General features: G+C 36.2%; 1 protein-coding gene across 1 annotated transcript in view; it reads right to left on the bottom strand.

Annotated features, from left to right (window-relative positions):
- Positions 1–25,246, bottom strand: part of KHDRBS2 (KH RNA binding domain containing, signal transduction associated 2) — a 580,108-nt gene that overhangs the window by 264,197 nt on the left and 290,665 nt on the right. The window contains exon 4 of the mRNA XM_039256034.1: positions 10,245–10,391. Within this exon, the coding sequence (XP_039111965.1) occupies positions 10,245–10,391 (147 nt within the window). The remainder of the gene's footprint in view (positions 1–10,244; positions 10,392–25,246) is intronic.

Raw genomic sequence — 25,246 nt, 5'->3', positions numbered from 1 at the left:
TCTCCATACTGCTTTCCATAGGGGCTGCACCAATTTACATTCCCACTAGCCATGTAGGAGGGTTTCTTGTTTTCCACATCCTCTCTAACACTTGTTATTTCTTGTCTGTTTGATAATAATCATTCAAACAGGTGTGAGGTTATATCTCACAGGTTTTGATTTGAATTTCCTAACAGTTAGTGATGTTTGACATCTTTAAATGTGCTTATTGACTATCTGTATGTCTTCTTTGGAAAAATGTCTGTTCAGATTGTCTGTCCATTTTTTAATAGGGTTGCTTGTTTGTTTTTTGTTGTTGAGTTATAGGAGTTCCTTATATACTTTGGAGATTAGTTCTATATAAGATATTGTATATTTGACTTGCAAATATTTTCAACCATTTAGTAGGTTGTTTTTAATTTTGATAATGGTTTCCCTTGCTGTGCAGAGCACAGTTTGAAATTTTAGTTTAGTTATTTTAGTTTGAAATACTGTCATTTACTTACTTTTACATTTGTTTGCCTTGTCTTTGGAGTCAGATCCATGAATATGTCGCTTAGACTGACGTCAGAAGTTTACCACCTATGTTTTCTTCTAGGAATTTGTGTATGCAGATCTTACATTCAAGTCTTTAATCCATTTTGAGTTAATTTTTGAACATGTTATAAGACAGTGGCCAAGTTTCATTCTTTTGCATATGACTGTTGAGTTTTTCAAGCTCCATTTATTGAAGAGATTGTCCTTTCATCACTGGATATTCTTGGCTCCTTTGTTGTAAATTGTCCATATGTATATGTGTGTGTGTGTGTGTGTGTGTGTGTGTGTTTTCTGGTATCTCAATTCTATTCCACTTATCTATCTGTTTTTATGCCAATGCTGTTTTGATTACTAAAGTTTTGTAGTACAGTTTGAAATCAGGGAGTGCGATACCTCTAGCTTTGTTAATCTTCTTCAAGATTGCTTTGGGTATTGAAATCTTCTGCAGCTCCCTACAAATTTTAGAATTCTTTCCTCAACTTCTGTAAAAAATGCAGTTGGAATTTTGACAGGGATTGCACTGAATTTGTAGATTGCTTTAGGTATTATGAACATTTTAACAATATTAATTCTTCCAATTTATGAGCACAGAATATTTTTCCATTTATTATGTCTTCAATTTACCTCATCTGTGTCTTATAGTTTTCAGTACAGGTCTTTCACCTCCTTGGTTAAATTTATTCTTAGGTACTTTATAATGCAACTGTCAATAGGATTGTTTTCTTAATTTCTCTTTCTTATAGCTTGCTGTTAGTGTATATAATAGTCACAGATTTCGGTATATTGGTTTTGTATTCTACAACTTTGCTGAATTCATTTATTAGTTCTAATTTTTTTTTTGAAGACTTTAGGTCTTTCTATATAGAGTGCCTGTCATTTGCAAATAGTGAGTTTTATCTTTCCTTTCTGTTTTGGATGACTTTTATTTCACTTCCTTGTCTTATTCCTGGGGCTAGGACTTCCAATACTATATTGAATAAAAGTGGCAAGAGCCAGTATCCTTGTCTCGTTCATCTTAGAGGAAAAACTGTCAGTTTTTCACCAGAGTATGATGTTAGCTGTGACTCTGCCATATATGCCCTTTATTATGTTTAGGTACTTTGCATCTTGTAAAGAGTTTTTATCACAAATGGATGCTGAATTTTGTCAAATTCTCTTACTGCATCTATTGAGATTGTCATATGATATTTATCTTTTGTTGTTGTTGTTAACATGATATATCATACTGATTGATTTATGGATGTCTAACCATCCTTGCGTCCCTAGAATAAATCCCATTTGATCATGGTGTATGATCACTTAAATGTATTGCTGAATTTGGTTTCCTAATATTTTGTTGAGGATTTTCACATCTATGTTCATTGGGGATACTGGCCTGTAATTTTCTTCTTTCTTTCTCTCTCTTTCTTTCTCTCTTTCTCTCTCTCTCTCTCTTTCTCTCTCTTTCTCTATTTCTCTCTCTCTCTCTGTCTTTCTCTCTCTTTCTTTCCTTCTTTCTTTCTCCTTCTCTTCCTCCTTTCTCTTTTTCTTTTTTTTTATGTGTCCTTATCTAGTTTTGGTATCAGAGAGTAATGCTGGCCTTAAAACTTAGATTTAGAGGCATTCTTTCCTCTTCAGTTTCTTGGAAGAATTTGAGAAACATAAGTATTAAATCTTCTTTGATTGTTGGGTAGAATTGACAAATGCAACTGTCTGATATTGGGACTTTTGTTTGTTGAGATCAGGTTTGATCTTATTAGAAATTGGCTTCAAATTTTTTTTATTTCTTCATGTTTCAGACTTGGAAGATTGCGTGTTTCTAGGAATTTATCCATTTTTTTATCTGATTTGTTGGCATATAATTGTAGTAGTTTCTTATGCTCCTTTGTATTTCTGTGATACAGTTGTAACTTTCCTCTTTCACAACTGATTTTATTTTTTGAGTCCTCTCTATTTTTCTTGGTGAGTCTAACTAAAAGTTAGTCACTTTTGTTTATCTTTTCCAAGAACCATATCTCACAGCACTAACACGCTAGAGGAAATTTCCAAAATTCTACCTGCCAGTGCCATCATTAGAATGAGATCACAAAAATAGCATATGCTAGTGTCTCCGTCCCAAAGAGAGTTCCAACAAGTTCCTGCTTCTTCAGCAGACACCCCAAGATTAGGAAGTGGTTGTCCTTCACACATGTCCAAGTGCTGATCCAATTTGCATTTCTATGCTAAGTCCTGGGAGGAGTTAGTCTATATGTGAGCCCTCTAAGAGTGGGTTCTCCATTTCCTATGGTTCTACTGTTTTTTGGGACATAATCCTGTACGTATTGTGGGGCTCATGTGTCCTGAACAAAATTTAGGGATTGGAGTGCTTGATGTGGAGCAAAGACTCTTTGCTTCTTAGGGAATAGGTCTGCATTTTTGAGATCTCTCCTAATTGTGGATTGCTATGGAGTTTTTCCTGGCAAGACTGTGTCTCTGCCTCCCCTATCCATTTTAACACCACTCTTTGGTCCTTTGTTGTAGAGGCATCAGTCATCCAGGTTTCAGGTATTATTCTGAGTAAATTATTCCATATGTGGTGATAAAACTGCTGTGTCAACAGGAGGCTGTGAGTTCAGGGACTTCCTACACTACCATCTTGAAGCCCTCTTAGAAAACAGTTCTCATTTTTCTTGACTCTAGAATTAACATTTTCTTTTTGATCAACATTGCCTGGTCTGTCGTTACTACTGTCCATATTGTCCTTATTATCCAATCTGGTCTCCCATTTCCCATTCTCTCTTAATATGTCTCCATAATATTTATCTTTTAAATCTTGAAAGTAGTTTCTTTAAATTCCACAGGGACAGTGAGTGGTATAACACAAATTCCTAGAATCCTGCCTAACATATATTTGATGTTCAGAAATAACTATCGAATTGAATTGAAACAAATCTTTTGCCTTATATTGATTAGACCATTGATATTACTTAAATTATTTAGCTAAAAAATATATACTTTATTTAACAGAGTCTGATTTTTGAGCTACTTTTCTCCCTCAATTCCTTTTTTTTGGTACCAAATTCTTCAAAAGTCATGAGTCTTTTCAAGTTGCTTCCATCTATAAAGTATTTGCAGGTCAGTGTTGGCATGTTTGTTATGTACTTGTGTACAAATGTAGGATTAACGTTCAGTAAATGTTCTGACTATAATATGAAATTTCAATTTGATCCTCTACAAATTTTCCTTTATTAGAATCAGATGAAGTTAAGAGGTGAAGATTTTTGCCTTGGAGATTAAACCTGTATCCTTAGGAACCACAGATCTTTAATAACACAAATAACCTTAGGATGTTGCTAAGCCTTCATGTTAATGACTACATTTGAAATTGCAAAAGCAATTCTTGTGATTTAATGTCAGTTCATGGGGAAGAAGTAAATCATCAAGATGAAATCAAGGGGTGATAGAAACAAGAGAAGGATGCTGGGCATCTAAAAAACAATAATAACTCCTAAAAAGAGTGGCTTTGGAGAATTCAGATCCCTAACACCAAATGAGACCAGAAATAATTAGTGACAAATTGTTTTTTTAAGATAGAAAGGAGATGATCACATCGTGACCCTAGATTCATAAAGTGAACATTTGATTATTTGTATTATGAATAGTAAGAAGATACTTGTATTAGGGTTTGTAGAAAATCAAACTCAAACAGTTATCCATTCTTCTTTTTATCTGTCTTCCAGGTGATGCCAATCAATTAATAATAGATAAATGGCCTTAGGTTTCAGCAACAACAATAAATTATGTTATTATAGTGGTATTCTAATTAATTATATGCTATTATAATTAATATTACTATAATTAATTATATAATAGAAATTCTAAGAACAAGTAATAATTTTAATTATTTTCTAAGTCATAGGTCTATATTATCTATTATAACTTATTAGATAAGAATATTCAATGTTAGATGATTATAAATGTCTCCAAATATAATCAGAATATGATCCTAGTACTAAAGCACTACAGGAAACATTTCTGAGCACGTAATAATTACATAAATGTATGTGGCTTTGTGCTTAGTGCTATTAGTTCCCACACTATTAGAATATAGTTAATTATGAGGAAGAGAAGAGAATTAACTGGTTTTGAAGAGAGCAATCTGAGGAATCTCTTTACAACATTTTAACAGCAACCATAACAATGAAGAAATGATATCCAGGTATGGATTTTGCTTCCTTCTCTGCATTGAATTTTAATTTTTACTCTCTTACTGATCATTATCTTGCCTGTAGGATGTTGCTGCAATACATGCTGAACTACTGTCATCAGCCAGGCAAAATGTACCTGCTATTCCCCACCTTGTCTATAGGTCTTGCCAACTACCAATGGTACTTTTGTTGACTAGTGGGTTTTTACTTGATACATCATTTTTCCTACATATTCACTTGCATAAGAGACTGTGACCAAATTTTCACTTTTTATCGAATTATAACATGAATTTCAGTGACACATTCTTAGGTTTATAGTATTTCAAAATTTCATAAATTTTTTTCAGTGCATGAAAGTTTAGATCATGTATCTCCTATACTGAAAAATGCCCTGCTTTTCTTTTCTATTTTCCTTATATCTACTTTCCTGTATGATTGTTAATATTAAGCAATCAGTGCCATTTTCCCATGTCAGAGCTAGGATTATAGTCTTTGAGGAAGAGAAGGCAAGAATATCCTCTCTTTGCTTTTATTATAAAGAGGGGAAGAATTTACTTTTCCTCCATAGTCACAGTCTTGAGAGGTTTCCTGCACAGGTTTCTAATCTCAAACCAGAAATGATATAATATGCCCTAATTGGCCCATTTCGAGAATCACTACTGTCACCAAGACATACATCCAATCTGATGTAAGAAAGAAATAACCTGGAATGATGCATTTTTTCCTATGTGAATTGTTTTGATATATTCTATTTTCTTACTAATGCACAATATATTATAGCCAATGCTGAATATAATATATATGTATGCATGTATATATAATGCTTTTACATTAAATGATACATATCTCTACTGATGATCATTAGAGGATTATTCCAGGTCTGACAAATAACTTTTCAAATTCTGTCAGTTCTGATAATATTATAGTGCTGTCTAGCATACTGCCTGAGAAAGATTCTGAGGCCATGACCAGTCTTAGTAGAAATGAGTATTGTGATCTCTTAATTCTGTCAACAGCTAACTCTTGAACTGGTAACAAAGTAATCTATTTGTTATCCGTGATATAAATCTAATGTCCTGTTTGTGTGGAAACCGGTTCTTTCATCTTTTCTATGAAAGAATGGGGGTACCTGGGTGGCTCAGTCAGCTGAGCTTCCAACTTTGGTTCAGGTCATGATCTCATGTGTCAATAGTTTAAGCCCCACATCAGGCTCGCTGCTGTCAATGCAGAGCCTGCTTGGGAGTCTCCCACTTTCCCTCTCTCACTGCCCCTCCCCTGCTCTTGTGCACTCTTTCTCTTTCTCTCAAAATAAATAAACATCAAAAGAAAAAGAAAATATGAATGAATAAACATACATTCAATGAGCAGGATGTGCTGAAACTTCATAAATTTTAATTATGAGAAAATGTATTATGCTTCAATCACGAGTTCATTACTAAGCACTAGTAAAACTTCCTAATTCAACTCATTTGAAGGTGATTTTAACTGTTAAATACAGTGTCATTATTATAAGGAAATCTGATGACCAGGATTGGAAAAAGGGAAGTTGTATTTAAGGATAACAAGGGGTTCTCATTCATAAACTACAATGTAAATGTTGTCTCCTAGCCTTGGGCAAGGCACAACCTGCCCAACCATACATGGTGGTCTTAGTGCCTGAACACAACGGAAAGTATAAAATATAATAATGATAATAAGGACAGCATTTGTTTGCCCCTTTACAGACTATAAGGGAAAAGAAAGACCTGAACATTATTGAAACATATATCAGATTAGGATTTCATATCTTTTTTGTCACTATCTGTCAAATAATTTAATATGCCTAATCTGTATTTGTAAGAAAAATTAGCAATAAATGAAAACTTCAGTAGACTATCTGCTCAAAGTATCAGAGATTCAAAATTAGGAAAATGCAATTTATTGATGTTTTATTGACCTGCCACCCACTTGTTTTATAAGACTAGTGACTGGATGTAAAACAACAAGTAAGAAATTTTCTCCCAAGGCAATAATAATTATGTTGCCTTTTAACAATTCATTTAAAGTACTAAAACTGTTACTTTACAACATCTTACAGCATTCAGACTTTTCATGAAGAGTATGTTCTAAAATCAGCCGTCTTGGACAATTACAACCTCTGGAAGTAGGGCAAGCTGGGTAAATGCTGGGTGAGAGAACCTGGGTGGCACTGTTGGTTGAGCGTCTGACTCTTGATTTCGGCTCAGCTCATGGATCTCACTATTTGTGAGATGGAGCCCCATGTCAGGCTCTGTAATGAGCATGGAACCTGCTTCAGATTCTCTCTCCTTCTCTCTCTGCCCCTCCTCCACTCATGCTCACCCTGTCTCTCTCTCAGAATAAAAATAAAAAAGAAAAGAAATGTTAAGGTAGATAAGGAAGATAAGATAAGAACTCTGACAATGAAAAGACAATCCATTTTGTAGAGGAATTAGATGGCAGTAGGAGTCCAGAATCTTAGGCTACATTAGCTTTCTAGGTAGTTCTAGCATGCCTCTTACTGGCTATAATTCTTCACCTACTATATTTGTAAATTTTAATGTCCTGATATGTTAGCATCTCTTTAGACTTTAATATCAAATGTCAAAAGAGGCCTGGATCACCAAATAATTTTTTATAATAACAAGGGAACTTGTTGTACGTGTTTGACTCCTCTGGTTGTGGTGAAAGATGAAGCAGACAATCGCCATCCTTTGCCTGGTGTTAAGGCAAACAAGGCAAATGGGGAAAATTTATCAAGTAGATGGACGTTCACTGATCGTAAAATCTGCTAATGTAACATTGAGAGATATTAAAAGAGTTATTTATTTTTTTAAAGCTTATTCATTCCATCATGAATTCAGCCATGTCAAATATATATTTATTTATTTATTTTAGAAAACTTTTAAGTTTACTCATTTATTTTTGGTAAGATAGAGACAGCACGAGTGGAGGGGGGGGCAGAGAGAGGGAGAGAGAGAATCCCAAGCAGGCTCCACACGGTCAGCGCAGAGACCAATGTGGGACTCAAACTCAGAAACCGTGAGATCACAACCTATGCAGAAACCAAGAGTTGGATGCTTAACTGACTGAGCCACCCAGCCACCCCTAAAAAAATTTACTAACTGTTCCCATGTGCCTGGTAGTGTTCAGAATAGGAGAATAAAGCAGTGAATTTAGACAATAATATCTGCCCTAATGACATTTATATTTTAGCAGGAAAACCAACAATAAACAAATGAGTAATATATATGTGTGTGTATAAGAGTTTATAAGAGCTATGAGGAAAAGAAGTAGGTGAAGTGGGCTAAAGCATAACAAAACAGTGAATTGCAGTGTTAAATCAGGTGGCCAGCGACATTGTGAACAAAATATTCACAAGGTTGTACAAATGTAGAGAGGTTACTTTGGACACTGTGGTCAGGAGAGAATTTCGTGCATTGCTAACTTGTGAGCTGAGACCTGAATGACAGCCGTGTCAGTATTTTGGAAGAATCTTCAAAGGCTTTAGTGAAGAGTGAGCCTGGAGAGCTTGGAGTACAGGATATCTGGAGCCAGCATATCTGGAGCACAGAAAGTGAGCAGCTGGACAGGCAGAGATAAAATCCCAGAGATAAGCACGAACAGGCCACTCTAGCCAATGTGGGAATTTTGGTCTTCATCTGGATGCGTACAGAGAGAGAATCTTAATTGTGGGGTGCTATTCCCCCAACTTGACCCAAATAGCTATTTATATCTGCATCACTCCTGGTGCCTATCAATCAGGCATTCCATCAGTCAGACTCTCAAACAAATAATTGCTGTGCCGTGCACAATGCTAAATGATGGGAGCACAAGACAGACACCACCAGCCCTGTCCTCGTGGAGTTTAGACTTCAGTGGAGAAGTTATAAATGAAATGATTACAAGTATCACAAGGTCTAAGGGTAAGTGAGATGTAATACTGGTATTTATAGCAAAATAGGGTTAACCTAGCCTACAACTTAGGACCTATAAATATGTAGCAATGAAATAGTATCATCTTACATGTTTCACTTCAAAAAATCATCCCAAGATTCTATCTACTGTAACAATAAAAGAAATTGAAAACATCCATTTATATAGTGCTTGATAATTTTCTATATTCTTTTGTATACATTACCCTACTTAATAGTCACAAAAACTGTGCTAGAGGTCAGTTGGTTATAATTATCTTCTTTTTAAAGATGAATCAGCTGAAGCTCTGAGAATTTATATTATTTGTCTATAAGCATGAAATAAGTTAGTAATATAGGTAGGCAGTCCTAGCCTTTTTCTACACTACCTATGCCACTGGAGCTCTGATCTGACTAACTACAAGAAAGCTGTGTAGTCAACAGCACTAGGCACTTAGTTTGGAGGTAAATGGAAGACAGAACATAGCATCGTAATGCTTATGAAATATGGGATCTGTTTAGAAAGGTGTTCTGATAAGCACCAGGTAATAAATTGTGCAGAAGTTCTGTGTGCATATAAACTTAGGGAACAATCAGGATGGTATGGGATTACTCTATAACCTTGTCTTAAGAGAAAATTTTAAACTGAGAATAGAAATACATTATGTGGTTAGATTTTGATGCTTTTACATTCTGAAACTGTTTTTTTCTCTTTTCCCATTCTCAAAATCACTGCCAATCAATGGATCTTACCCACCATTTCCTCTGAATTTATTGCTTACCTTAGAAATCTACAGTGTTTCTTCACTGAACAGATTAATCTTAGCTACTGTCTTTCCCCTCTGCCAAATACTTCTGCCCAGGCACTCCAGAAAACTTTACTCAGCATTCTATTCCAATTATCCTATTCCCAGCTCTAAGCCCGATGCCAAGATTTCTATTTGAATCACCTCTTCCTAGAATGCTAAATTGTCAACCTTTATAAAAGCTTCATTCGTTTAACCTTTCTCTGTTTCTTAGAAAATCAGTGGAGAATTCTATCCAATATGCAATCCTGAATTTGCTGCCTTACGAAATAACACTCTCTGATGTTCTCATAGAGCAGAGTGAGTTTACTTTTCCAATTTTTTGTTTGATGTCAACAAATGTCTGGCTCTATTAATACTGATTATTTGGCATGACTCATTATTTACAATGAGTCAGCAGCTGGCATAATGTCAGATAAGAATACGTTTGATATTTTCAAATAACATTGTCTTGTTACAAATATTACATATCTAATCATTCCCCTCCCATTATACCTGCTTTATAATTGCCAATAATACATGTCAACTACCAAGTGATTAAGACACAAGAGAAAAGTATACAACTTCAATTATATATATAATTGTGTTAACTATCTTATTCTTCATAACCATGAACTGGTGCATGGCATGTGATCTACTGAGGACACTGTCAAACCATCATTATTTGACAACATGCCAGGTCCTATGCTAAACGTTTGTTGTATTCTATTTCTTTTTACCTTATTACCAACTCAATAAATAATTAGTTTGCAATATGGCTTTCTGCCTAGAAAGTCAGTGAATATCAAAGACACATTTTAAAAAACTTATGAGAAACATCTTTGTGAAAAGGGAAAGACACTTACAGGAACCAGGAATTTTTTAATCTCTTCCAATGCATGACTCATTCGTGAATAAGCTTCCCCAGGTGGAGCAAACACTTCAATTAATACATGAAGTTCATCACTCAAGTGGGCATATTTGGCTTCCCCACTCTTCCTTAATTCTTCTTCCTGTGAAAGAAGGAAGTTATTTTTAGAAATACAAATCCACCCATTTTGCATTGATTTAACATTTACTAAGAATATGACAAAAGAGAATAATCTAAGCAAATTTTCCGTAAGTAGAAACCCTCTGAGAAATAAAAATCTGGTATAAGCCATTTAAAGATTTTAAAATCATTTTTGACGGTTGGAAGGATTTTTTTAAAAGCTGGCATAATTATCATCTACAATAGATTTTAATCAGCTAAATGAAAATGCTAAGCCCTTGAAGTTACAGAAACACCATTATTTTTTCAGTGTACAACACTCAATTGTGGAAGAAAAAGGTCATTTTTGTGTCTGACAAATCATATTTTGCAGATAATAAACTAAAGATTATCACTGTTCTTTAAGAAAACCAAAACTTTCTAGCCACTTTTTTAGAAGTAGTGAAAAGGTTACTTGTTTGCCATTAAAGTATGCAAAACCAAGGTTTACGTCCCAGCCTATGTCTCTACTGGCTCAGATTGTCATCTAGCTTCATAGTCACAGCTTCTCTATCATTTGCTGCCTCATTTTGGTCAATAAAAGTATACTAAAGGGATGGTGGTTAAGCATTACATTGGCATTGATTCTGTATGAGCTATATATTTAACCAACAACACATTTCTATCAGATCAGATTTTTCGTAGTACTGACTGTATCCAGGAGATTATTGGATCCTGATTAATACAGCGCAGGTGCAGAGCAAATTGGTACACAATTCCATACACCTTGCTAACGTGTGCAGGGTATTTGACACATATCATCTCTAATCTCACAATAACCTTGCGCATTATTCACAAGTCAGATTAGGAAGCTGAGTTTAAAAAACTTTAAGCAGCTTCACCAAACTTGGGATTCCAACCCAGCACATTCTGCAACCAGATTTCCATTTTTCTAGGATTTAAAGGAAGTAGAATTTTCCATAAAATGTGAACATAAATAACACCAAGTGTGTTTTACTTTTATTGACTCCCATCCCCAATAAGCTAGTAGTTGTTTCACTAAATTTGTAATGATAAAAACTAAGGGGAGCCTGGGCGGCTCAGTTGGTTAAGCGTCTGACTTTGGCTCAGGTCATGATCTCACAGTTCATGAATTCAAGCCCCAGTAGAGCTCTGTGCTTGGAGCCTGCATAGAATTCTGTGTCTCCCTCACTCTCTGCCTCTCCCCTGTACATTCTCTCTCTCAAAAATGAAAAAAAAAAGTTTAAAAATATTTTTAAAAAACTAGAAAGTAATTTTTAGTTTTATTTGGGGGATTAATTAGAAAAGTAACATGGATAGATCTAAACTGGATAAATAAAGGCAAATTTGCTATTGATTTCCAATAAGTTAACTGTATGACCCATGTTCACGTGCTTATCTGATTAGGAACTAACATCACTTCAGGGTTCCTGGGTGGCTCAGTTGGTGAAGTGCCCAACTCTTGATTTTGGTTCAGGTTTGATTTGTGAGATCAAGTCCCAAGTCAGGCTGTGTGCTACCAACACGGAACCTGATTGAGATTCTCTGTCTCTCCCTCCCTCTCTTTGCCCCTACTCCACTCACATTCTCTCTCTTTCAAAATAAATAAAAAACACTGAAAAATCTTAAACAAAAAAAGAAACTTCCATCATTTCAATACATGGAGGATCATGAAAAAGATGGGAAGGTGTGGTGCTTTTCTGTCCACCCCCCATCCACTCAAATCTAACAATAATACCTTTGGGGCTAATAATCTACTCTCCAAGTAAGTGTCCCTAAGCATACTTTTGGAGGGTTTCTTGTGTTTTTTAAAATTTTTTAAATGTTTTATTTATTTTTGAGACACAGAGAGACAGAGCATGAGCCGGTAAGGGGCAGAGAGAGAGGGAGACACAGAATCTGAAGCAGGCTCCAGGCTCTGAGCTGTCAGTACAGAGCCCAATACGGGGCTCAAACCCATGAACTGTGAGATCATGACCTGAGCCGAAGTCAGACACTTTAACCGACTGAGCCACCCAGGTGCCCCACACACTTTTGTTTTATGTTTATTTATTTTTGAGAGAGAGAGCATGAGTGGGGAAGGGACAGAGAGAGAGGGAGACAGAGACTCCAAAGCAGGCTCTAGGCTCCGAGCTGTCAGCACAGATCTTCTAATAGACACTGAGATCATGACCTGAGCAGATATCAAGAGTCTGATGCTTAACCCACTGAGTCACCCAGGCACCCCTCCTAAGCACACGTTCTATCTCTAACTAGGAGTTTTTACTTAAAAGGGTTTTCTTAATGCCCATTTCTCAGTTTAGGGAGAAGTAGCACTTGTCTGAACAATTACGCACTCATGGGGTATAGTACATATCTCCTTCCTTTTTGGATTCTGCTGGGAGGTAAGCTGCTCATTATCTCTGGGGTCAGCTTCATTTGCACCTAAGTGTTGAGGTGGTTAAGTCAGAGGACTCTTTACACTGCCTCCTTCTCCATACTTCCTAAGCTGATTTCCCACTGGTTATTAAGGACTACTTGCTAGCCAAATTTTATAGTGTCTGTGTACTATGTGTGGCATTCAAATAAGAATTATAATACTTATTTTAAAAATGTTAATGTTTATTTATTTTTGAGAGAGAGAGAATCAGAGCAGGATCAGGGGAAGGGCAGGGAGAGAGGGAGACACAGAATCCTAAGCAGACTCCAGGCTCTGAGCTGTCAGCACAGAGCCCAACTCAGGACTCAAATCCGTGAACCATGAGATCATGACCCGTGCCAAAGTAGAACGCTTAACTGACTGAGTCACCCAGGCACCCCAAGAATTATAATACTTATTTTAAAGGTTTTAATGAAACAGCCCTAGCAGTTTAACCATTAGGCTGCTGTTGATGAACAAAATGTAGCTTACTATTATAAAGCACATTTGCCTCTCCCCTCCTCCATCACCCTTTATACAAGCAGAGGAAGAAACTGAGGTCTTTAGATATTAAACAACTTCCTGGAAGTCAGGCATTAGTCAGGATTCCAACCAAGACCCAGTAAGGTAGGTAGACTAAAGGTAAACTAAAGGTAGACTAAAGGTAGACTAAGGTAGACTAAAGTCTTAGCAATGAGAAAGACTTTAAAGGAGAAAAGTTAACACAGCAGAACCTATCGTGAGCTACTTACTACTGGTTATTTTCAAAACTAAACTTTATATTTTCAAAGCGTGTTATATTTGAACTCATGTATCATGGTAACTTTTTTAAAAAATTTATTTATCTATTCTGAGAGAGAGAGAGAGAGAGAGAGAGAGAACAAGGGAAGGAGAGAGAGAATCCCAGGCAGGCCGTACACAGTCTATACAGAGCCCGACACAGGGCTCAATCCCATAAACTGCAAGATCACGAGCTGGACATTCAACTGACTGAGGCAAGGGTAACTTTTTACAGAGCAGAGTCTTCCAAGCTTTAGTTTCTTTATCTGTGAAACTTAGATAATAATAGTGAGGTCATGGAATTTTGTGAATTTGGAGAAAATTAAAGAACATTTTGTATAATAAAATGCTCCACCAATTTATAATAATAATAAATACTGTTTCTATATTTTAAGTAGCATTTGAAATGATGTCTGGCTGTTTCAACAGATACCAACACAAATGTAACTTGCACACGAACAGTTCTTTCTTTCTCAAATAAGAGTCTAAGCCTTATGTAGCTAGAGGAACAGGTGGTTTGTCTCTTCACTCTTATCCAGGGATCCTGGTTCCTCCTCTCTGAACTCAAGCAGCCCTAGGCTGTTGCTCTCCTGTGTGCTGATGAAGAAGGCTGTCAATAATCACTTCTAAATTCCACTCCAGGGAAAAGAGAAAGAAAACGTAGGCAGCAAAAATCTCATTCTCATGGACATTTGCCAAAAGTTTCATACATCATTTCTGCTCACATTTCTTTGGGAAAAGCGTACATACACAGTAGCCCTGGATGCCATGGAAGGTATTAACAGTGGTTTCAGGCTGAGCAGCCTTGAGACTAAAATGTGAGGATCTCATTTATGATGCAAAGAAGTGAGAATGGATACTGGATGACAACGAGCTGTCTTTGTATTCTGTCCTCATTCAGGGCTAGCTAAAATAATACTTTCTTATTAAATCTAATCTTGGTGAATAGCTAGCCAATGTCTGCCAGAATGCTCAGACCTTATTTTCAGAAACAAACATATACCTCCAGTCGGATTTATAACAAACCTGACTTTCATTTGAATATAAGCAGACATCACAGCCGTCCTAAATAAAACAAGTCTCTAGAAGCCAGTAAGTACATTTACAGTATTTGCCTACCATTTCTTGAGGTATTTCTTAAACAAGAGTTCCAAATATATTTTGGAAAAAAAAAGTTTAGCTTTGAAGTACATTCATTATCTGATAAGTTGATTGTGAATGGGGCAGTGAGTAGTATTTTCATGTTTCTGACCAATACCTTTTGCATGTTTTATAACAAAGACATGTTTTATAACAAACCTAACAGGTTATATTAGATACAACAGGCGACATAAGAGCAAGAATCATAAAAAATGATGAGCCTGGGTGGCTCAGTCAGTTAAGCATCCGACTTCAGCTCAAGTCATGATCTCATGGCTCATGGGTTCAAGCCCCGCATCAGGTTCTGTGCTGACAGTTAGCTCAGAGCCTGGAGCCTGTTTCAGATTCTGTATCTCCCTCTCTCTCTGACCATCCCCTGCTCATGCTGTCTCTCTCTCTCTCAGAAATAAATAAAACATTAAAAAATTTTTAAATAAAAATTTAAAAAAGATTAAGAAATTAGAAATGTTAGAAAAATCTTGGGTGTAAATTGACATGAACTGTTCCAAAGCTAACATTACAGAAAATTGAATCTCCATCTAGTAAAAGCACAGAAAAGAACACAGGGAATAAATCAAAAGAATGGAAGATGCACATACTAGAAGATGAATCGGCTTGACGTGATTCAGATTTCTGCTTAAAAGACTGCACACTCAGTTGATATTATTTAATCCTCCATGTTAAAGGTACATTTATTCCACTGAGGATATTTACTTTAATCACTGACCTTAAGAACATGGTTTGTGGTGTTCAGCTATTACAAAGGTATCATGAGCTAATTATTTCAAGTATATTATTAGTTGCTAAACATAACAAATTAAAATCAAAGTCATTATGAATATCAAATCTAGTTTTACATATCTCCAAATATTTTATTCCCATGTTATATCCTAAGGTAAAATGTAAGTAAAATATATCAGATTTTACCAGTTATTTTATACAGAATAGCATGGCACGAAATACAGCCTAACTTGAATTGTATTCATATATTTAATTATTAAAAGGACTTTTAAGGAAACTTTTTCTTAGTAATTATCATTTGTATTTTATCTTCCACAAATGAATGCTTCTGACTTGGAAATAGTTTGACATTAGAAAATTTTCCTCTTAATTCTAACCAGCATGTTCACTGAAGAAAACTTGAAAAAGTCCCCCAAAGTACAAATATTTTAAAAGCTATCGACAACCACACAATTTAAGATACACTATTAGCATTTTCAGTGTATTTTCTTCAAGTATCTCTTCACAAGAATAGTAATGCAACTGAAGTCATAATTTTAATATTGCTTCTTAGATCACGGGTAAGCAAAGTACCTTCCATAGATTAATTTCATATGCACAGCTATACTTTATGCTACATAATGTTATTTGCTTCATTTTACTGAGGAGGGGACTGACAGGGAGAAATGTGTCCAGAGTTACACGACTATAAATCATGGGGTTAGATTAGAATCCAGGTAATCTCCTATCAAAAGTTAAGTTCTTTTTTTTTTAATTTTTTAACTTTTATTTTAAGGTTTATTTATTTTTAAGAGAGAGACAGAGTGCTAGCAGGGGAGGGGCAGAGAGAGAGGGAGACGCAGAATCTGAAACAGGCTCCAGGCTCTGAGCTACCTGTCAGCACAGAGCCCGACGTGGCGCTCGAACCCACGAACTGTGAGATCACGACCTGAGCCAAAGTTGGGTGCTTAACCCACTGAGCCAACCAGGCACCCCTCAAAAGTCAAGTTGTTAATCACTACGGGTATGTACTGGTATAGGTATGTTCAATGTAAGTAAACATTTTATAGATTCAGATAGCTCTATGGATATGTCTGTCTAATTTTTGGAATATCATGGCCAGTGGTCTCCCAGCAATTTCCTAGTACTTAGTCCCATGTAGCCCTGTGCTGGCCAGGGTAGCCTACAGCAGATTATAAGTCCTTATACATGAAACACATCTGCCATGAATTTCTTCTTCCATCTTCCAAAAGGTGCTGATTCCTTAGTAGCTGTATGTATGTAATGGGTGAAACCATTATTTTCAGGTTTCTCACCACAGCCCCTACTTTATAATTGACTTATCTAAAAGTTGCTAGTGATATTGCACTAACCACACTGTTTATTCCTAACCTTGTTTGCAAAAGTCAGTTCCAAAGTTTTTAAGATTGAGTTCATATAAGTTCATACAACTTCTCATGGATATTCACATTTATTCCTAAAACAAATGTACTTCATGAGGAGTCATTCTCTATTTTCCTGCATAGTTTGTCCAACAGCAGGGGCAGGGTGGTTAGGACCCATTGTACCCTCATTATAGTCTGGAGGAAGGACTTAAGCCACCTTACAAATGAATATTTCATCTTGGCTAAAGACAAATTCCCCAAAACAGGACATGAGATCAGATGATCAGATGTCCCCTTGTGTTGTAGTCCTGAGTCCAGCCACTTGATCCCTGGTTTTGCCTATTGTAAATTTTTATTTATTTATTGATTTTGAGAGAGCAAGAGCATGAGCAGGAGAGGGGCAGAGAGAGAGAGAGACACAGAGAGAGAGGATCTCAAGCAGGTTCCATGCTGTGAGAGCAGAGCCCAATGGACTCACATTGCGTGCTCCGCCAATTGTCAATTTTAACATAAAACATAAAATTTCTTAAAATACTCTAAAATATCCACTCTTAGAATTATTTATGGGTGGCATAGACATTATTTGAAAGCAAAGAGGTCACACTGATAATCTCATTATGGACAACTACAAATGTCCTCATTCTCTTTCACAAGTCCTTTCCTGCTTCATTACACAGTTTAATTTTTTTCTTTTCTGTCTCTAATGTTTGTATTACTCTTTCTTCCCACGTGGAATTTCCTAGGAATTTTCAAATGATTTTCACCTCTATTAAACAAAGTAATTTAGTTATTGAGTGCTAATTTCCAAGTGTACATGTCCAGCTTACTATGGAGTTCAATGATCCATAAAGGGCATATTAGTTAATTGACCCTACTATCCTTAGAAGTCAGAGTGGTGATCATCATATGCTACTTGGAATGACCCTCCAGAATCTCTCTCTCTCTCTCTCTGTCTCTGTCTCTCTGTCTCTCTCTCTCTCTCTCTCTCTCTCTCACACACACACACACACACACACACACACACGTAGTGCTCTTTAAAGTGAGATTCTAGTGAAAGAAAATGTTCTCATTTTCTTAAATTAAGAAGTGTTCACCTAATTTGGGTAATTTTTAAAAAATTATGTCATAAATTGTTCACAACACAATGTACTCCATGTAATCCTCCTTTATGCTATGCCGGAATTTGGGTTATTTTGTCCCTCTGGCATATCTTGAAAGGCATCCCATTACCAAAAGTACCAGCAGGGAGAACACCTGAGTAACTGAGTTGATGTACTAGCCATCAATTTTTTAACTACCTATGTGTTCATCTAGATGTATGTATGTGATATCGCATATAAGTTATATTGTCTCTCTTAAACATTTAATTACATCTGAAGTCGTCTTTACTGTCAACCACATAACTGACTCACAAGGTTTGTCAAATATTTAATCCCCCATAAAATAAGAAAGCTAATGTCTATAATAATCTGCCTGTTTCAGCTCCTACTGCCTAATTTTATAAGGCATGAGTCAGTAGTGTTTGTTCCCAAACTTGTTTATACCTGTTGTATTTGTAATTGTTACTGTATTTTATATATTTTTTTAAAATTTTATTTCTAGGAGAGAGAGAGAGAGACAGCGTGAGCAGGGGACGGTCAGAGAGAAAGGGAGATACAGACTCTAAAATAGGCTCTAGGCTCTGAGCTGGCAGTCAGCACAGAGCCCGACGCGGGGCTCGAACCCACGAACCGCGAGATCACGACCTAAGCGAAAGTCGGACGCTTAACCGACTAAGCCACTCAGGCGCCCCTGTATTTTATATTTTTATGATTCCTTTCAACTTAAAAAATTATCAAATAACTTTTATTTATTTTTTTTTTAATGTTTTATTTATTTCTAGGAGAGAGAGAGAGAGAGAGACAGCGTGAGCAGGGGACGGTCAGAGAGAAAGGGAGATACAGACTCTAAAATAGGCTCTAGGCTCTGAGCTGGCAGTCAGCACAGAGCCCGACGCGGGGCTCGAACCCACGAACCGCGAGATCATGACCTAAGCGAAAGTCGGACGCTTAACCGACTAAGCCACCCAGGCGCCCCTATCAAATAACTTTTAAATCAAAAATATGTAGGTTAAGAGATTTTACTGTTTCACAAATGTTTTCGTAATGACCTTAACTTCTTATGATTTTTGCATAATATTTTGCTCCTAGGTCAATTACAGCATCTTCATTATGTTTTGTAATTTATCTTTATACATATCAGTTTCATCATTTTCTAACCTCCCAAATTACTCTCCATATACAAATATATCTGATAGAACCTGAGGAAGATATCCAAAAAATTCTTATTGATTGAATTACTTAATGGTGAAAATCATGCTGCATTTTTCTTCTGTCATCAAACTGTATCTTTACCGCCCATGCTAAGGTTTTCTTTAAGTGCTCAACCATTTATTGTCCTGAGATCTTGGAATGGAGTAATCTATATTTACTACTATGATTTTATTTTCAGCTTAGGAAAACTTTCTCCAAATTACTATTACACTCATTATGCCTCCTATTAAATGATAACAATGTATAGACCATCTATGTTTATTCAATGATAATTTATTTTGTAAGCAAATGATTATGCACTTGCAGTTTACACCACAACAAGTATTTGTTCTGTTAGAACAAACACATCGTCTGTGTAAGTAAACAAAATTAGAAGCTTGTAACTCACAAGAGTATTGTGGTGCTACTCACAAACAAGTTAGAATAAGCAAACTTTTTTACAACAGCCCCACCTATCTAGTCTGTCCTTTGGCTTGCTACCTTATTGTATAACGGGATTGGCAATTAGGTTAGTTCTTACTAGCCTACTCCAATTTCAGGAGAATCAATAGCTGTATAGTACAGTGCCTACTTTTTGCTCCCACAAATGAACCTTGTGAGTCCAGAGAGAAGATGGCAATAATAAAAACTTTACAGTAATATTTTATCAAAAATCACTTCCATCTTAGAGACTGAAATAACTTTGTATTGTTTTCTGTGTATAAGAACAAATATTTCAAAAATCCTTGGAACACATACCAACCACTGTTTTTCCGTAGACACTTTTATGTAGCCCTAGGTCCAAGAAAGCACATGGGGCCAAGACTTAGAAGATGTTGAGTATAACATGACTTCTAGCCATGGCTCCTCCACTAACTGCAAAATTTAGCAGGTATTTTGCTCTTGTTGCTTTCTTCATATGCAAAAGAAGAGTATGTTATTAGAGAGGTAATTTTCAAATTGTGCATTATGGAGCTCTGAGAGTTGAGCACTTTGGTTCAAAATGAGGCTTCTCCTCTATCCCATTCAACCATACCAACCAATTTAGGCCTGTTTATGTATAAAAATTCTAAGTAAGAGAATATCTCATAAGCTTACTAAACAAAAGACAATAGACAACATTAGATACGAGGATGTCTGTTTCCTTCACAGCTATCCCCATCCTGCTATTAGGACATTAGTAGTAGAAAATGCTACATTCCAAATAGAGTATCTCCTAAGATATATTACTAGGAAAATACAAAATTAAAAGTAGAAACTACTCATGTTACTCTTTGAGTATCTACAATGAGGCTGTTACTGTGTTTTACACACAGAATGTCATTTAATCCTCATAGAACACTTAGGTGGGTAATGGAAGCAGCAGAATGTAATGAAAAGTTAAAAAAAAGAATTTTTGAGCCAAAAGGACATAAATTTGAGCTAACAGCTCTGATATTTATTATCTCTAGTATAATAGAAAAGTGTTAATTTTTTTTTTTAGTTTCTTCATCTACAAAATAAAAAATCTCTAGGTCTCTCATGTATAGTGTCTGGCACACTAGAAACACTCAGAAAATGTTAAAAGGTTTTCTCTCAGAGGAGCTAAGAAACTTGGCTGCAATTATTCAGTATGTAAGAGATTCGAATTTAGTCTCCTGACTCAAAAGTGCACTCTTATGTTGATGGATGTTTTTTTATGACCATTAAATTCACTTGAAAGAATATAATTATAAAAGTTTCAAATTAACTGTTGCCTAGAAGTAAGCAAGAGTGCATGGGTTCAATGCTGGTTTACTTATTATTAAGTTAATTTAAATGTATAACTTTAAGAGAATGTATATTTGAAAATTGCTCTAGGCCAAAGAACTCACATGTTTTAAAAAGATAAGGAAAAATTAACTTCACCACATATACTTCCTTGAATTTTAACTTTCAAATGAACCGCACATTTATTGTCTACAGTATGTCGCATGGACCATGTAACATTGAAAGGCCACATATCATGATATTTAACAGCCCAGGTTTTGCTCATGATGGCCAGGGTTAAATCCCAACTCTTCCAATTAATGTTGTAAAACCTGGGGAAGTGACCTTACGAATTCACCCTTTGAATTCCTCACCTGTAAAATAATGATAGCAATAACAGTAAGCACGAATTAAATATGACTATTGCTAAATATTATTGGGCTAAATATCCAGGATTCAGAACAATATTCATACATATATAAATTGAAAGAGTTAGCATATCCAAAAATCCCAATTATTCTTCCAGGAGTAGTTCTGTCAGTGACAGGAATTTTTAAAAAGTTGAAAACATATGATATAGAGCGCATGCAAGTTTTACTCTGTGGTTTTTACTTTAGCAATTATTTTTGTCATATTTTATCCTCAGAGTTATAATTTACTAGAGTGCTTTTTGCAGGCTTTTTCTTCTTAATGCCCCAGGGAACTTTCTTTTAACATAAATCTTCTTCAGAAATAAATAAGTCTATTGTCTGCACAGCTTTCTCCATCAAGAAGTTCACATAAATACACATTTATTATTTATACCTTGGTCTGAATGGGATTTGTCTGAATGGTCAATTTAAAAGCATTTTTAAATACACATATGTGGAAATTCTTTTATGCTACTGCAAATTAGTTGTCCAAAATTTAAGCACACAAAGAGTTTTGTACAAATGGAGTTACATAAATACATGACAGAGAAAGGAACGAGTTGATCCTCAAGCATCCTCCTCAGGCTTCTGTTGCCTTCACTTACAAATTCCTGCTCTCTTGAATTGAAAGTGGCAAGAACTATTCCAGATTATAGCTACCCATACTCTAAACGGTCAGCTATGGAAAGGGAATCTGTTCTCTGCCAACACCATCTAGATTCATGAAGAGTGAACCAGAAACATCAATGGAACCAAGGATGATATTTTTTTCAAGTAGGTCAGGATATTAAAAGCATAGAAGTGGGTAGTTCCAGAATATTCCCTACCCTGAGTTTGGTAGTTGAAGGTCTATTAGAGGGTATAAACATCAATCAGGACAATCCAATCATACATTCTATGTTACCACAAGAATGGTCTCGCTTCTCAAACTATGAAGTATACTGTTCGAAACAGTGAAAAGAGGGTCTAGACACAATAAAAGAGCTATTTCACTATTCAAGGAAAACAAAGCAATCGAGCTTGATCAAATGGAACCTATAAGGTTAACAGGTTGTCCTGAATTAACATATGAAAGGCTTATGTCTCTGCATTTTATTTAAAAGTCATTTGCTTATGGGGCACCTGGATAGCTCCGTTGGTCTAGCGTCCAACTCTTGATTCCTGCTCAGTTCATGATCTCACAGTTCATGGGACTGAGCACCACAGTGGGCTCTGCACTGACAGCATGGAGCCTACCTGGGATTCTCACTCTCTCTTTCTCTGCTTCTCCCCTGTTCTCTCTCTCTCTCTCTCAAAATAAATAAACATTTAAAAAATTAAAAAAAGTCATTTACTTAGTAATTAAGGCAGTCACAAACTTTTGTTTTGTGGGAATAGAGCAATCTAGGTATACAATTATCTAAATATACTTCTCTAGACTCTTCCAAATCCAAGTGGATATACATGGCCTTCATTCAGGTTCAGTAGAGGGAATTGTTCAGAGGATGTGAAAACACTTGTAGAAGAGTGTTGGAGTCCAGTGGTGAGGCACAAAAAAAGGAAATGGATCCTGGGAAGAGTCTGTACTCAGAGATCTGAGCACTTTGAAGACATGGAAGAATAATGTTTCTACTCTTCTCCGAAGCTGAGAAGAAATCAAAAAGTAGGCTGGGCATGCCTTGCCCTTGAGGCCAAGAGAAACCAGGAAAACCAGCGACGAAAGGCCCACTCGGGTGGGAATCCCTCTGTCTTCCACTCTGTATTTAAAGGACTTCATCACTAATTGATTTCAACAATCCTTCTAAACTGACAAATAAAAATAGCATACAATACTAGCAGCCAGTGACAAGAAAATCAAGCAGAACATCTCAACATATGCCATTTGAACATAAGCCAATTGACTTGCAGGAAGAGAAAGATGAACACTTGAATAAACACATTTTAGGAAGCAGTAAAGGAGAAAAAATGAAGACACAAAAATTTTATGGTTTTAAAAAATGTGACTTCCAAGGTAAGAACCAATACAAATTAAAAGAGGTTTTTAACAAGCTTACTTCTTTCTCGCTGTTGATAATAACTCATTTCCTTTCCTCCTTTTTCTCAAACACATACTTTACAAGTAGAAACCTTGTAATTGTAAATAAGTCGTCCTCTCTGAAATGTACATAAATCCTTTTGAAGACTAGATAAGCCCACTGTTAACTTTATTACCTAGAAATATATATATATATCTCAAGGACTTGGAAGCCATTTCTTTGAAACGTAAGCATCATGATAGATAACACCCCTATTTTCCAGTTTCTGTGGAGGTAGAAACCTAACTTTGGTGGGTACCTTGCTCCAAGGTGCAAAACTATCTCTCATCATAAAAATATAGTAAGTTTGTTGTTCCATGGGATGAAGCCAACTGGCTACAATAATCACCCCAATAACCATGGATGAACTCTATGACAAATGGCACTGTTAAGACTTCTTACTTGAGGATGGGTTATTGTTTATGTTGAGAACACATACGTAATGGGTTGTATATGCCTGGATATATACAAAAGAGATATTTCTTTCTATCTTTGCAATCTCTTAGAGAGTTGCATGTGATGCCCATCACATTCTGGCTTAATGCTTATTCAATAATAAAAGTGTTCTCTTCACTACTTTTGCAGAAAGGATTTTTGGGCTGGGAAATTTTGTTTTAATTATAATTCCCCAATGAGAAGTGAAGACAGCTAACGAGCTGGGCCAGGGGATCTCAGCAAAGCCATCCTCACGCTGATAGATATTGCCAGAATTGCTTCCAAGCCTCATGATGCTGAAAGGGCAAGATATCACTGCCAACCAATAATGGAAAAGCAAATACTAGTGAGTCCAAGCTGGCAGAAAGCAATAGGCCAAATGCCTGGTTCTGAAAGAAAATAGAGGTGGAATATCAATTTGGGGAAAGATACCTTGCACAACTAGACATGTCTGTAGAGGACACAACAAGGAGATACCAAAACAGCTTTGGCCTGGGGTGCTGGAATGACCAGAGCCAGAAAGGAGAAAACAAAAACCACAGCAGAAAGGTCACAAAGGCTGCTGAAGAAGCTCCCGCAGAGTTGTAGGGATGCTGCCCACTTGAAATGCAATGCAGCAGACAGATCAATTTGGCCCTTGAAGATATGATATGGAAGGCTTTACTTTGAACAAATGCATTATAGCATTATACTGTTCATCAAGCAACCAGACTGAGAAGCAAACACCATTAGGAGCCATAAAGTGGCTAACCACTGACTAGAATATACCTGGTATCAGTGTGAAAGGGCATCCGAATTTACAGCATAGATTCAAGGTCAATAAATGCCATAGTAGAAGAATATTTATTGGTGCCACTTTTAGCTTTCTGAAAAAAGGGTTTCCGGATCATATTAGTTCCTGCTTACAACTCTCTGCCGATATCCTATTTGCCTAAAATGCAACAATTTCAACAACAATTTCAACATGGCATTGCAGACCTTTTTAATCTGGCACTGGCTTAGTTCATGAGTTACAACTTCTGTCATCCCCTTTGCAGCCACTATTCTCCAATCACTAAAAAATCCTCACCTGTCTCCAAAATCATCATCCTCTTTCAAATCCCTGTGGATCTCTGTTTTTCTTGCAAGGTACAGATCAAATAGATTTAGCTAGACTTCACACAGCCAGCAATGCAGAAACGATTGCTCCATAGAATTTTAACAGTAACATCTTCTCAATATTATATCATAAATATTTGGTATTGTATTATTACCATTGATTGAATCCTCCATCAGAATATTTGGTTCCACGGGTCCATTTAAACATGAAGTATGCTCTTCTATAGGCATTTTGTGTGTGTGTGTGTGTGTGTGTGTGTGTGTGCGCACGCACATGCATGTGCATGTGTGTGTGAATGTGGGGGTGATTGGGTGTATGTGAAAAATGGGAGGGGTGCAGGTGGATGAGGGGAGTGTATACGTAGTGATGTTTCTTAGATCCTATCTAAATGTTAATGAGATGTATAATCTCTATAGACTTTTGTATTAATTATTTTC

The sequence above is a fragment of the Hyaena hyaena genome, unplaced genomic scaffold, assembly GCF_003009895.1.
Source record: "Hyaena hyaena isolate Hyena2069 unplaced genomic scaffold, ASM300989v1 scaffold_554, whole genome shotgun sequence".
Taxonomy (NCBI): Eukaryota; Metazoa; Chordata; class Mammalia; order Carnivora; family Hyaenidae; genus Hyaena; species Hyaena hyaena.
This window is presented reverse-complemented; position numbering and strand designations above follow the sequence as displayed.